The sequence below is a fragment of the Solanum stenotomum genome, chromosome 12 (genome assembly GCF_019186545.1).
Source record: "Solanum stenotomum isolate F172 chromosome 12, ASM1918654v1, whole genome shotgun sequence".
NCBI classification, from domain to species: domain Eukaryota; kingdom Viridiplantae; phylum Streptophyta; class Magnoliopsida; order Solanales; family Solanaceae; genus Solanum; species Solanum stenotomum.
In genome coordinates this window covers 31,868,538-31,882,154 of record NC_064293.1, presented here as the reverse complement: position 1 = coordinate 31,882,154, position 13,617 = coordinate 31,868,538, and the positions used below count along the sequence as shown (strand labels likewise).

General features: G+C 33.0%; 2 protein-coding genes across 2 annotated transcripts; both read right to left on the bottom strand.

The window, feature by feature from the left end:
- LOC125847069 (uncharacterized) lies at window positions 1–4,428 on the bottom strand. The gene is made up of 2 exons (XM_049526778.1): window positions 3,999–4,428; window positions 1–1,104 (listed from the first exon to the last, which is right to left on the bottom strand). The coding sequence occupies exons 1-2, from the start codon at window positions 4,287–4,289 to the stop codon at window positions 256–258; spliced, it is 1,140 nt and encodes a 379-aa protein (XP_049382735.1). The 5' UTR covers window positions 4,290–4,428; the 3' UTR covers window positions 1–255.
- A 2,991-nt stretch (window positions 4,429–7,419) lies between these two features.
- Window positions 7,420–10,506, bottom strand: LOC125847067 (UDP-glucose 6-dehydrogenase 3). Its single transcript, XM_049526776.1, has 2 exons — window positions 10,347–10,506; window positions 7,420–9,187 (listed from the first exon to the last, which is right to left on the bottom strand). The coding sequence occupies exon 2, from the start codon at window positions 9,169–9,171 to the stop codon at window positions 7,729–7,731; it is 1,443 nt and encodes a 480-aa protein (XP_049382733.1). The 5' UTR covers window positions 9,172–9,187; window positions 10,347–10,506; the 3' UTR covers window positions 7,420–7,728.
- Between the last annotated feature and the right edge of the window lie 3,111 nt (window positions 10,507–13,617).

Genomic DNA, 13,617 nt, shown 5'->3' with positions numbered 1-13,617 from the left:
TTAAATACTAAAACTTTAAACACTTCTTTATAAACTATAGCTGAAAAAAACACTAGGTCTTCATGTTCTGGCTTTAATCAGCTCTAATTGCCAAATCACTGTCCACTTGCTTTGATAAAAGCAAATGCGACTACTATCAAACATGTTGCATATAATGTAATGTACAGTAAACTATTCATATCGACTGTAAGAAATTGGAGAAAATGAAATGAGAACGAGCGTCATCTCCTCTAAATCTCCATCGCAATTCCCATTCTAACTGGCGGGGGTTACTCCAGATGCTTGCCTTTTCATGTTAGCAATGTGCTTTTTACCAGTGACATGATGACTGAAAACAGTCTCACTGTTGCAAACCACCTTGCATACAAGACACTGACGGACGTCGTTTGCAGCTGCTCCTCCTTCCAAAACCTTTTGTGTCTTGGTCTCCAATTTCTCACTCAGCTCAGCTGCCTTCTTCATTGGATCTTGCCCATCTCCAGAATTTACTATGCCAGGCTTCTCTTGTGGTCCAATAAATGTGCTAACTGACACCTCCAAAGGAACAAGAGATGCAGAAGCAGGGACAGACTTCTGTTGCTTTGTTATGTTAGCAATGTGCTTTTTGCCAATTAGATGAGTTCTGAAAACAGACTCACTGTTGCAAACCACATTGCAAGGAAGACAAATACGGACGTCGTCTGTGGCTGCTCCTCCTTCCAAAACCTTACGTTTTTTTGCCTCCAAATTCTCAACCACTTTAACGGCCTTATTCACTGAATCTCGTCCATTTGCTGAATTCACCTTGTTAGGCTCCTCGTGCAGTCCAACAAATGGGTTCTCTGACGCTGCAGAAGCAACAAGAGGGGCAGAAGTAGAAGCTGTGATTACACTGCCTCCTTTTAAGTTATCCAAACTTTTTTTGTGTTTTTTGCCTAATATATGTTGATCAAGAACAGTTTGGCTGGTAAATTCAATTTTGCAAACATGACACCATACAGGCTGTATCTTAATTTTCCTTTGGCCTCCTCCCCAAGACCCACTTCTCGGAGGTTGGAAAAAAAAATTGGGATTTACATTTGCAGGAGTCAAATTCTCTGCACCATTTAGGGACACTGCAGCTATCTGTAGATAAAGTACCCGGCTTACATTCTTTTTAAATAGAAGAGAAGTTATAGATATTATAGAATGCTGAAACCATTTAAAAATATAAATATGTGATAAGAGTTAAGACGAAGCAGGAAAATAGAAGTGCCAGATTTAGTATGTGGGTGAGATGTTTGTAAGAAATATTTACTGCAGGAAATGAACAAACTTCAAGTGAGATGTCAATCCCACGAAAGATTATCATCTAACACAACCACATGGTCAATAATTGCAGAACAAAAACAGCATGAGGAGGTAGGTCTTTTATTAACGGGATCCAGCTTTGGCCCTTAAATGATGACGGGTGCATAACTTATCATCAAATGTTATAAATTTAGCAACATTTTTAAGCATCTAATCATGAACACCAACCTATCATCAACAGTACAACAACAACGTCTCAGTCCCAAACAAGTTGGGGTCGGCTATATGAATCCCCACTTCAGCTCATTTCATATCCTCATCTTTCTTACAAAATAAATAGAAGTAAAAAATAAGTCAAACTAGCAAAGCATCAACACTATCATGGACCACCTCAATCAGGAAAACCAACCTTAGAAATGTCAATTGATCCAAGATAAAAGACTTCTACAGGATTTGACTTTATGGTCACTGAATCTCAGTCCCTACATGTATAAATACAATCTGATTCCATGAAAAGTAACCTTTATTATTGTTTCCCACCTCCCCCTTTTCTTATCAGTTGTTGCTGTTTAGTTGCATACAGAGAGATTGTTGGATTTAACAGTTGGAACCACCTTCTCGGTAAGAGAAATTCCTTAATTTACCACTTTGTTTATTGCATGTAACACAAATGGTTTTGAAACACCAAGATAGATGTTAAATATTTGGTTGCAACTGAAACAAATATAAGAGCTTAGACGAGACTTTTGGATGATTTGATGACTCACTTTCGATAAAAGTCATATAAACTGAGACATTATGGATAGTTTTGAAGTAGCCCTTGTATCACTTGCCCTTATTTTTTCTCTTTCTTGTTTGGCTTGCTACCTAGATAACCCCCTTAAACTTGGCATGTTAGCCTTATAAGCTTACAGAGTGACCAATTAGACACTTGATAACAATGTATCTTCTAAACACATAGTTCATCAGAACCAAGTGCGTGAAAAACATTTGCTGGTGATGTATCAAATAACGAATGAAAAAAGGACACATGTCAAAAATAGGAAAAAATAATTAAAAAACAACCCCCCTCCCCCACAAGACTACGTCCCAACTAGCCCGCTCGTTCTTTCTCATCTGCACCCTACAACTATCCCCCATTGATTTCTCCCTTTCTTCCTCAATCCCCACTCCTCCCTCCTCCACCTGTAGCCCTCTCTCATTTCTTCTCTGCAGACCCAGCTTCGTTGTCTCCCTTTCCCCTCAACCCTTGCTCCCATCTCTCTTTTTCTTTAGTTTCTTCTCTTTTTTAAATAAGCAATTAAGTACCATCAACAACTACAGATAAGATATTGCTTCTAATAGGAATAAGAATAAGATACAGAACCACGAACACTGAGGAGAGAAGGCTCAATGTCAATTAGACTTTAGCGATGGGTCTCGAATTTAACTTTGATGGGCGAATCATTTTCAATAAAGGAAACATTTAAACATAAAAAGCAAAAATACATAATCTAGGCTTTCTCATGCGCCTAGATACGAGTATAAAACACATGATTTTCCATGTCAGCATGAGGTGCTTATATGGCCTAGTCATGTCAAGTTAAAAGTGTCTGACTGGTAACTTCATGAGTTTATATTACAAAATGTGCCACGTTTAAGGCGCTATCTAGGTATTTAGCCTTCTTGTTTCTTACTTAAAATCCAAATTCTTTTCTTTAAACCTTCTCGAATTTCCACCAAAATCAACTCACAAAATGTAGATGGTTCTTCATCACAATAGTATTACCATTCGTACTCGTTTATAGGAATCAGAAGGAAGCGGGAGAAATGAGACGCTGCAGTAGTTATGGATCTGGCTACATTATGTAGGCATTCATCCCTTCTTTGGGATATGAATTTGAATACTCTATAAAACAAAAGAAAACATAAACGAATTTTACAATCGTTTGAAAAATGTTACTATTAAATGACACCAAAATCATATAATCCCTCCATAATTAGAATGAAACAGGCCAAAGGATACTGATGGTAATACTTGAAAGACACCAAAATTACTCCCTCTTTATTTCAATTTATATGTTCCAAATTTTCCATTTCATGACGCCCCACAATGTTTAGTATCAATCCATTAACAATATTATTCATATGAGTTTAGCAACTGATAAAAACTCAAATTATATCCCTCCCAACAAAAGAAATGTTTGAGCTACACTGCAGCGAATGACCTATGTATACATAACAGGAAAATAATAATTGACCTTGTATATACAAGGTAACTCCCACAGCGAATGAACCCCCTCCCACCCCTCTAGCTCCACCCCTATCTACAGGATAACTCTATCCATCAAGACATAGGAATACAAGAAAATCCACCTAATGTCACCTTTGCTGAAAACTCAAACCTAGATTCCCGAGGTTGTACATCAACTCATCAGACTCCTAGACCAACCCCATGGGGAATATTCTAGTCCGTGTCTCAGTCCCAGTCCCAGTGTGACTGATCATCCTCTCGGACTTAGACCTGCTACTGATCATCGCCTTGGTAAGCTATTGCCTCACCAACAAGCTAATCAGACGTGGGCTTAACTATTTATATTTCAAACATTCATATGTCACTTCATCACAACTAATACAACACATCAATCCAATTAACATATCCTATATGGAACATGTATATCGAAATTGCTGATATTCAAGGATGCTCAATTGACAACAGATAATTAACAACAGAAGTGTTTACAACTGACCTCACCAGTCCTGAAAGGACCATTTGATCCCAAAAGTCGCACCACATTCGGATCCTGATAATACACCTGCGTTGCTTCCACAGAGCTAGTAGCACCATCGATCTGTCCATAACGATAGACCAAACATTTTCCTTGGAATTCGTGTCCTCCACCATAACCAAGTGCATATGAACTAGGGTTAGGGTTTTGAGGCACAGATTGATCGGAGTTCGTCATCACCGGTGGTGAAGGGTTAGGGTACAAGGCTGGGTTTGGCGGTAATCCGGCCCATGAATTGTAGTTGTACTCCATTGAATTGTGAGCTCAATTCAGCTGTAGATGTTGAGAGAAATAGAGAGCTTCATCAATGGAGTTCACAGAGAATTTGGCTGAAGATATTATGTATTTGTTGTTACATTCATTGTGCTATTGACACAAATAGGAAACAGCCAAAATAGGTTGGTTTTTTTTTTTCTTTTTGTTTTGTTTTATTAACATTGCACTTGAGCATTTTACTCTTTCATTATTACGTTTCAACTTTTATGAGTTGAAAATTAAAATGAGATTTTATTTTTATTATATGATCTATATGTCATCATTTTGTAATTTTTTAAAATTAACTTTTAAAAAACTTTTGAGATCATTAAAGAGAGATATTATGAGTGAGAACTTAAAATTGTGGTAATATAATAGAGTTTATGAGTTATTCTATCAATTTATCATGATTTGTATGTTATTTATTATGATTTATATGCTATCGTTTTGAAATATTTTTCTTTGTTTATATACTTTTGAGATCATAAAAGAGAGATACTATGAGCGAAAACTTAAAATTATAATATTATAATAGAGTTTATCAGTTACTCTATCAATTTATCAAGATTTGCATGTTATTTATTACGTATGATTTATGTGTTATTGTTTTGAAAAAAAATCTTTCTATTATACCTTTGGGATCATAAAAGGGAAATATTATGTGTGAACTTAAAACTATGATAATTTAATAGAGTTTATGAGTTATTCCTTTGATTTATTACGATGTGCATGCTATTATTTTGAAGTGTATTCCTCTACCATGAATGGAAATTTAAATATGACAACGTGGTTTATGAGCTGACTTTAATGGTTTGTTTGATTTTTTTCTCTAAACCTAAAAGTGCATTGTTACATAAATATAAAAAGTGGGGATAATATTTAAATACGTATCAGATTTTATCATCTTTGTAAAAATATCCAAAATAAGATCATTTAATAGTCGTCGTTTAATTTTGTCTTTGTTTATGAGCTATCTTTAAGGGTTTTGTTTGTTTTTTCTCATTAAACTTAAAAGTGTATTGTTACGAAAACATGAATAATGAGGATATAAATTTAAATGTGTATCATATTATATTCTTTTTGTACAAATCACCCGAATTATGGCGATCGTTATAATTTTGTCTCTATTTAAGGAATTTATCCAAAAAATGATATAGACACTACACATGCAGAAGACTGAAAAATTAGGGTTCAACGAATTACGATAAGTGTGTCTTAATTTTAATATAATTATGGTTCTTTTATCTTTTTAAATAGGAAGAATTATCAAACTATTCAAAATTAACAACTTATTTATGAAAAATAGCTATAATTTCAAGATATTACAAAAAAAAAATATGTTGTTTTTTATAGAAACACTTCCCCTCTCTCCCTTGCCTCTCCTCCTTCTCTCTTGCCCTCTCCTCTCTTTGGCTCTCTCTCTCTCTCCCCTCTATCCCTTGCCTCTCCTCCTTCCTTCTTGCTCTCTCCTCTCTCCTGCCCTCTCCTTCATCTCCCCCCTCTCTCTTGTCAATAAGAAGAAATACATTCAAATTTATTATGTATCAATTATATTCAATCTAATATAGGTGAGTGTTTTGTATTTTATTTCAATTGTATTAGAAAAACTGTATTTTGTATCAATTGTATTTGTATTCATACGAATACAATATGCATTCATTCTCTCTGTCAAATGTATTTGTATCCAATCAAACAGAGGATGAATACCGTTGTATTCGTTGTATTTCGAATATAATTGATACAAAATAAATACATGACACAATACAAAATACAATTTGTTGTAATTTGAATACAATTGATACAAAACAAATACAAAATACAATGCAAAATAAATACAAAATGCAATCCTCTCTCCTCCCTCGATCTCGCTCGCCTCTCTCCTCCCTCTATCTCGCTCACCTCTCTCCTCACTCTCTCGATTTTACTCGCCTCTCTCCTCTTAATATGTATCATTTTGATACAAATCAGTTTGTATATATTTTTTTTTTCTCCAAAATCAGCGAAAAATACACTCTCTCCCAGATCTCACTCGCTTCTCTCCTCCCCTATCATTTTGTTATTATCCAGCTAAATATTTTTTGTTTTGAAAAAAAATCCCTTTTAAATATTCACAAGTCTTGTCAGTCAAATTTGTATATATTTAATTGTTCATGAGTTATAATAGACATACAAGCTAGCCAGGATAGATGCTCTCCGCCCCTCCAACTTTCTTGACCTTTACAAATTGGCCAGACATTACTTCTATATATGGTCTTATGATTCTGTGTTTTTTATAAACAATTACTTGACTCGAAATGCTCCTTCCATTTATTTTTTCACGTGTAATTAAGCTATATTTTGAACGTAAATTAGAAACCTCACCTATAAAGTGAATCATTGCATCTATTATTCAACTAATTGAAAAATAATACTTCATTCGTTCCTTTTTACTTGTCACTTATTCTTAAAATAGAGTTTTAGCTTTTTTTTGTCACTTTTAATATACTAAGAATAAGAAAAGACATGTATTTTTTTTTTCATGTTTTACCCTTAGCATTAAATATTATTCTCCATATCATTTTTCAAGACTCAATACTAAACATTACTCCTTTTGTTCCTTTTTACTAGTCCAATTTTGATTTTTTACTTGTCATTTTTGACAAATCAAGAAAAGACATTATTTTTTACCTATTATATCCTCAATTTATTTAGAGAGTTACTGTTTTTGAAAAAAGTAGAATTTCTTTAATGAGTAAATTGATTTTGAAATTCTATCAATTAATATGGGTAAAATAGTAAAGTCATTATGTCAAATATTATTTTCTTAATAGGTGTATCAAATAAAAAATGGACAAGTAAATAGGGATAGAGGGAATAATTAGTAGAAATAATGTGGTAAAATACTTATATCAATAATTATTTTCTTATTGAGGTATGTTAAGTCAAATAGTGAAAAGTAAAAATGAACCGAGAGTGAAAGACGTTTGGTTGAGTTTAAACCAATATGCGCTATGTAAGAATGGGTTAGCGTCCTCATTTAAAACTTGTTATCCAAATTTCTTTCTTTTTCTTTTAGAAAAATGCATAGCACATATTTCTCTATCGGGACATTATTTAAGATTTCTCTTCTTTTCTCACTACTCATGAGTTATGAATATCATATATTATAACTTGTCCCAAAATGTTTGGTAGCAAAATTTTTTAATCGAACAAACAAAATCCTCTGACAAAGACAAGTAAATGACAAATGTGGTATCATCAATACAAAAGAAACATTAAACATTAAGAGTCTGGTAGTGACCATGAATGGTCCTTCAGCGTAAGTGGGATAAAACAAAACAGAAAACTGAACGTCGTAAAAAGGCAAAAAAAAAAAAGTAAGAATCTCAGCTGACTGCATCATATAAGTAATATCTTTGATTTGTGAACAAGCCACTCGTCGAGCCAGGTAAAGCAATTAAGCAATAGCTGGCATGTCCTTGAGCCAAGCATCCAGAGGCTTACCAATCGAGTAGACTATAAACCCGATCTCTCTAAGCTTGTCTGCCTCCACAACGTTCCTACCATCAAAAATAAAAGCAGGTTTTTGCATGCTGTCATATATCTTCTTATAATCGAGAGACTTAAATTCATCCCACTCTGTAAGGATGCATACAGCATGGGCATCCTTAGTTGCTGTATAGGCATCCCAAACAACGCTAACTTGTTTCACAGTTGTTGGACTCATTGGCTGAAGGTGAAGAGGATGATCCCAATCAAACTTTTTCATTGAGAGGTCTCTCTGAATTTGGTCCTCATTCACTTGAGGATCATATATGCTCAAATTAGCCTTGTCCCCCAGCAGTCCCTTGCAAACATCAATTGCAGGGGTCTCTCGAGTATCACCAGTATCCTTCTTGAAAGCAAAACCTAGAATGGCGACTTTCTTGCCTGATACTGTGTTGAACATGGAGGCAACAACGCGGTTGACAAAACGATTCTTCTGATAGTCATTGATCTTGATAACCTGCTTCCAGTATTCAGCTACCTCTGGAAGACCATTGCACTCACAAATGTAAACCAGATTCAGAATATCCTTCTGGAAGCAAGAGCCACCAAAACCAACACTAGAATTAAGGAACTTGGGACCGATCCTCGAGTCCTTTCCAACAGCATATGCCACCTGTGAGACATTTGCTCCAGTAGCCTCACAAAGAGCTGACATGGCATTCACAGAAGAGATTCTTTGCGCCAAAAATGCATTGGCAGCCAATTTTGAGAGCTCAGCTGACCACAAATTGGTGGTGAGGATGCGCTCTTCAGGGACCCATTGGGAATAAACATCCTTCAATGCTTGGATAGCCTTCTGCCCGCCTGGAGTTTCCCGACCTCCGATTAGGACCCTGTCAGGTTTAAAAAGGTCTTCGATAGCAGTCCCTTCCGCAAGAAACTCAGGGTTTGAGAGGATCTGGAAGTCGATGCCCTTGCTGTTGTGGGTCAAAATCTTTTCAATTGCCTCGGCAGTTTTGACAGGAACAGTTGATTTCTCAACAACTATCTTATCAGATTTTGAGACATCTGCTATCATGCGGGCTGCACTCTCCCAATAAGTTAGATCTGCAGCCTTGCCTGCTCCGAGACCCCTTGTCTTGGTAGGAGTGTTAACAGAAACAAAAACGATATCAGCCTCCCGCACATGTTTTTCCACATCTGTGCTGAAGAAGAGGTTCCTGCCTCGGCACTCCTTGACTATGTCATAGAGGCCTGGCTCATATATGGGGAGTGTATCACTGTTCCAGGCTGTGATACGAGGCACAGAAATATCAACAACAACCACTTCAATAGAAGGGCATTTGAGTGCTATGACAGCCATGGTGGGCCCCCCAACATATCCAGCTCCTATACAGCAAATCTTAACCATTTTCCTTTGTTCCAAACTGCAAGATATAAAAGTTCATGACTCCATGCATTTTTGAGGCTGTATTACTCAACATAAAGGCATCTCATAATGTAAGGACTAAGGAGCAATATGCACAAAATTTTTGACAAATGTTTGAATGCGTTTATAGAGGAATAAAATGGACCCAAATAGTGCGGAAAGAATGTAGAGGAGTCATATAGACAAGCTTTGGTATCGAGGTACACTTGGTAGATTCATTGATTGTGTTTATATATTGCCATTCACTGACCCTGTTCAGCAAATGCTTGTCCTAGTCCTACAGTGATATCCACAACAAAAACTGATAGCATATACATAATATGAGCTAACTACCAACCACCAGATCTACATTCTTAATCCCTAAATGTATTAACATCATAAAGGAGTAGGCTTTCATGTATTTTAGCACTTCAACAGTATAAAGTTTTAGTCAAAAGAAGGAATTAAACAAAAACGCATCTTGCCTACGCCCTGCAACAGGGGCGAACTTATAGGCCATATTATGGGGCATGCGAACCCGTGATCTCTTCATAAAACTAGATATTTTATGCAAATATGTTCTAAAACACGCTTACTACAAGAAGCCTAAATGGTGCACTTAGTTGAATATCGAGTGATTCGCCTCTCCCCTGCTGTACATTTTACTTTATTACTACTTGATAAGCCACATTCACCTATAGTACTGTTTACACATAACTTCAGCATTCGATCAAATATGCACCAATCAACAAAACGAAATGTGAGAATTTCATGAATTGGACACATGAAACAACAAAATTCCACAAGCAATTACATTTACTAATCATGAACTTAAACGGATCTAAATCAGAAACAGTCAGATTCAGAGTCCTCCTCTCGCTCTCAGCTAAAATTCCACTGAAATTAGCCAGATCAATTCATATCACAAACCAACCAATAAATTATCAAATCAAACATTAGATCTAGAGAAGTCACAATAATCAACGACGCATTTCCGCAGTAAACCGAAGATTACAGATCGAAACTAAGCACACCGACAATTAAAAAAAAAGGCTCAAAATTCACAATCATCGATCTACGAAAAACTTCAGGAGAAACTGAATCAATAACAAATGAATGAAGCAAATTATCATTACTCGCATGCAAATCAATAAGAAATGGAGTGAAGGGAAGAGGACCTGTAGTTTTACGAGAGAAGAGGGGAAATGGATCTGCAAAAAGAGGAAGAGTATTATGGGAGCTAAGAAGGCGGGGACATGCTTAAATAGTCTGTTTGTGTCCAATCTTAGATCTAACCCAACGCTGCAGGAGAGCTTGACGAGTCTTCTTTAAGCCAAAATCATAATTTTAATTAATCAATTAGTAGTTAGGTAGGTGTGATTTAGTAGTTAGTACGAAGGTGAGTTGTGCGGGTATTAAATCATGTATAAGTAATATTATGTTTGATAGTTAATTATGAGTTAAATTGTACATGTATATACTTAATATTGTGTTTGATTTACTATTATAAATCCACATAACTAAAACATGTATAAGTCATGAGAAAATCTATATTATTTTATGTAAAATAAAAGATGAAATAACTAATATATACATAAAATTATACATAAATTCTCTCGATGTATTAACTAATACTCTCTCCGTCTATTTTTAATTGTCATGGGTTTTTTTTTTAGAGTCAAACGACAAGAACTTTGACTAACACTTTACGATGTATTTTTTATCGTATTGATATGCAAAAAATTGTAATTTATAGTACTTTTCATATAGTTTTTTGATATCTGAATTTTTTGTTTAAAATATTGAATTAATGTAATCTAATTTAATTTTAAAAATTAGTTAAATTGACTTTCAAAAAGTGCAACATAACAATTAAAAGTGAATAATGAATACATACTTGCATTATTTACTTTTTTAAAAAAAGAAAAATTTGTTTCAAATATCTCGATGGGAGTACTATCTGTGCATGAAAGTCGTCTTTTTTTTTTTTTTAAGAACAGAGGAATTTATTTGTGCATAAAAGTCATACTTCTAACTTCTTTAGTGATAAGTTGTCATATTTATTTTTTAAAAAAGTTAAATTATATTCATAAATTTTGACAATATACTAATGTTATATTTTCTTAATTAAATTGACATAAGAAAAATTGTATTTTATAATTTTTTATATAATTTTTAAATATTTAAATTTTAATATAAAATATTAATTTAATTTAATTTAACATTATAAATTAAATTAAATTCACTTCTAACCATTGAAACATAAAAATTAATTTAAGAGGGAGGAAACACGTAAAAATGAAGAGTCGACTGTCCTATTCCAAAACTTAACATTGGGGCCCTGTCCCAACCTCTTGCACTAAATTAGGCATGCCATATTTCCATATTTAATGCAACAATAAAAAATTAAATAATAAGTACACTATATTACTATTCCTATAATAATAATAATGAATATTCTTTGATTTAATATATATATATATATATATATATGCGCGCGCTATATTTCCATATTTAATGCAACAATAAAAAATTAAAGGAAAAAGGGTCTGATATACCCCTCAACTTTGTTATTTGGAGCTGATATGCCCCTCGTTATGAAAGTGGCTCATATATACCCTTACCGTTATACAAACGGCTCACATATACCCCTACTGTTACAAAATGAGCTCACATATACCCTTCATTTAACGGAAGTGAAAAAAAATAGTTTTAAAGTTATATTTTTGACTTTTGATTTTAAAAAAAAATTATTTAGGGGTATATATGATTTTTTTAGCAAATTTCAAGGTATATTTTAATTTTTTTCGGACATAATTATTTTTTGTGACTTTTTGATTATCATTATTTGAGTTTCTTATTCTTATTTTATTTTTTCTTTCATTCCTTAGTGTAAAGAAAAAAATTTAAAACTATTTTTTTCGGATATAATTTAGTTTTTGTATTTGAAGAAAAAAATTGGGTCATCTATAATAAATTTTACAAGAATATTAACAAAACTTAAATAAATTTGACCATCAAAATAATAAATCTAAATTAGTCATTGAAACAAAAAAAAGTTAAAAATAATAATATATGTTTGAGGAAGATTAAATATACCCATATAGGATTATATTTTTTAAAAATAATTAAAAAATTTAAACTAAAATTATTTTTTTCACTTCCGTTAGAGGAAATGGGTATATGTGAGTCATTTGTATAACAATAGGGGTATATATGAGCCACTTTTATAACGAGGGGTATATCAGCTCTAAATGACAAAGTTGAGGGGTATATCAGACCTTTTTCCCAAAATTAAACAATAAGTACACTATATTACTACTCCTATAATAATAATAATGAATATTCTTTGATTTAATATATACATAGTGAGATGATAAAATAAAGGGAAAAAAAGTTTGAAATATATCCAAACTTTGACTGAAATTAGTGTAACAATTCCAAACTTTGGGCAGAACTTATTACCCCCTCTGAACTATTTAATAGTGTATTTTAAATATATCTAGGTGTCCACGTGGACATCATAAAAATTGTATCATTATAAATAGTAACTTATCCAGCTGGACACTTGTATACACTATTAAATAGTGCATGAGGGTAATAGGTCTTGCCCAAAGTTTGAGATTGTTACAGCAATTTCGGTCAAAGTTTGGATATATTTTAGACTTTTTTCCCTAAAATAAATGAACACAATTTTCAAGCATATATAATGTGTATTATATAATATATCTTTATTTTAAAAAAAATTGGTATTACACAAATTGAATATATATATATATATATATATATATAAACTTTTATTCTTCTCTTCATTCCCAATTGTATAATTTTTTAAAAAAATTTATTGTCATTGCCAAACTTGTTGATACAAATAAAATAATTTAATCAATTAGAGATCTTAAGTTTGAACTTTCTTAAGAGGCCACATGCTCTAATGATTCGAACTAAATTATCTTCATCTAACTTTGATTTCAAGTTGCTTAGTTGTTGACTTGTTGTCAGTTTGGTACTATAAAGTTTAGAAATTAAAGATTTTTTTACTTAATAGAAGAATCTTAGTTCAAACTCATATTATTATTATTTTATTTAATATTTGATATTTATATTAAGATATGATTAAATTTAAAATAGTATACTGTAATGTTAATTTTTAGAGCTGGCATTTCTAACAAGAATTCTTTTATTTTTAAAAAGTTAAATTTAAAATTTCTTGATTAAAATTTATTGGACAAATCTCAACCATTTCATTACCATTCATGTTGGTTCGTATTATTTCTTTGTCTGCTGCTTTTGTCAATATTTTCTAAAATAGCAAATGTATCCATCCATGTTTTCAAATATCTCTCACGTGCCTCAATAACATGGAGTCACGAAAGCCAAAAGGTGTACAAATTTTTTTTAAAATAGTTCAGAAAGTAATAGATAGTTTAATTGATGTGTGTCTCTGAA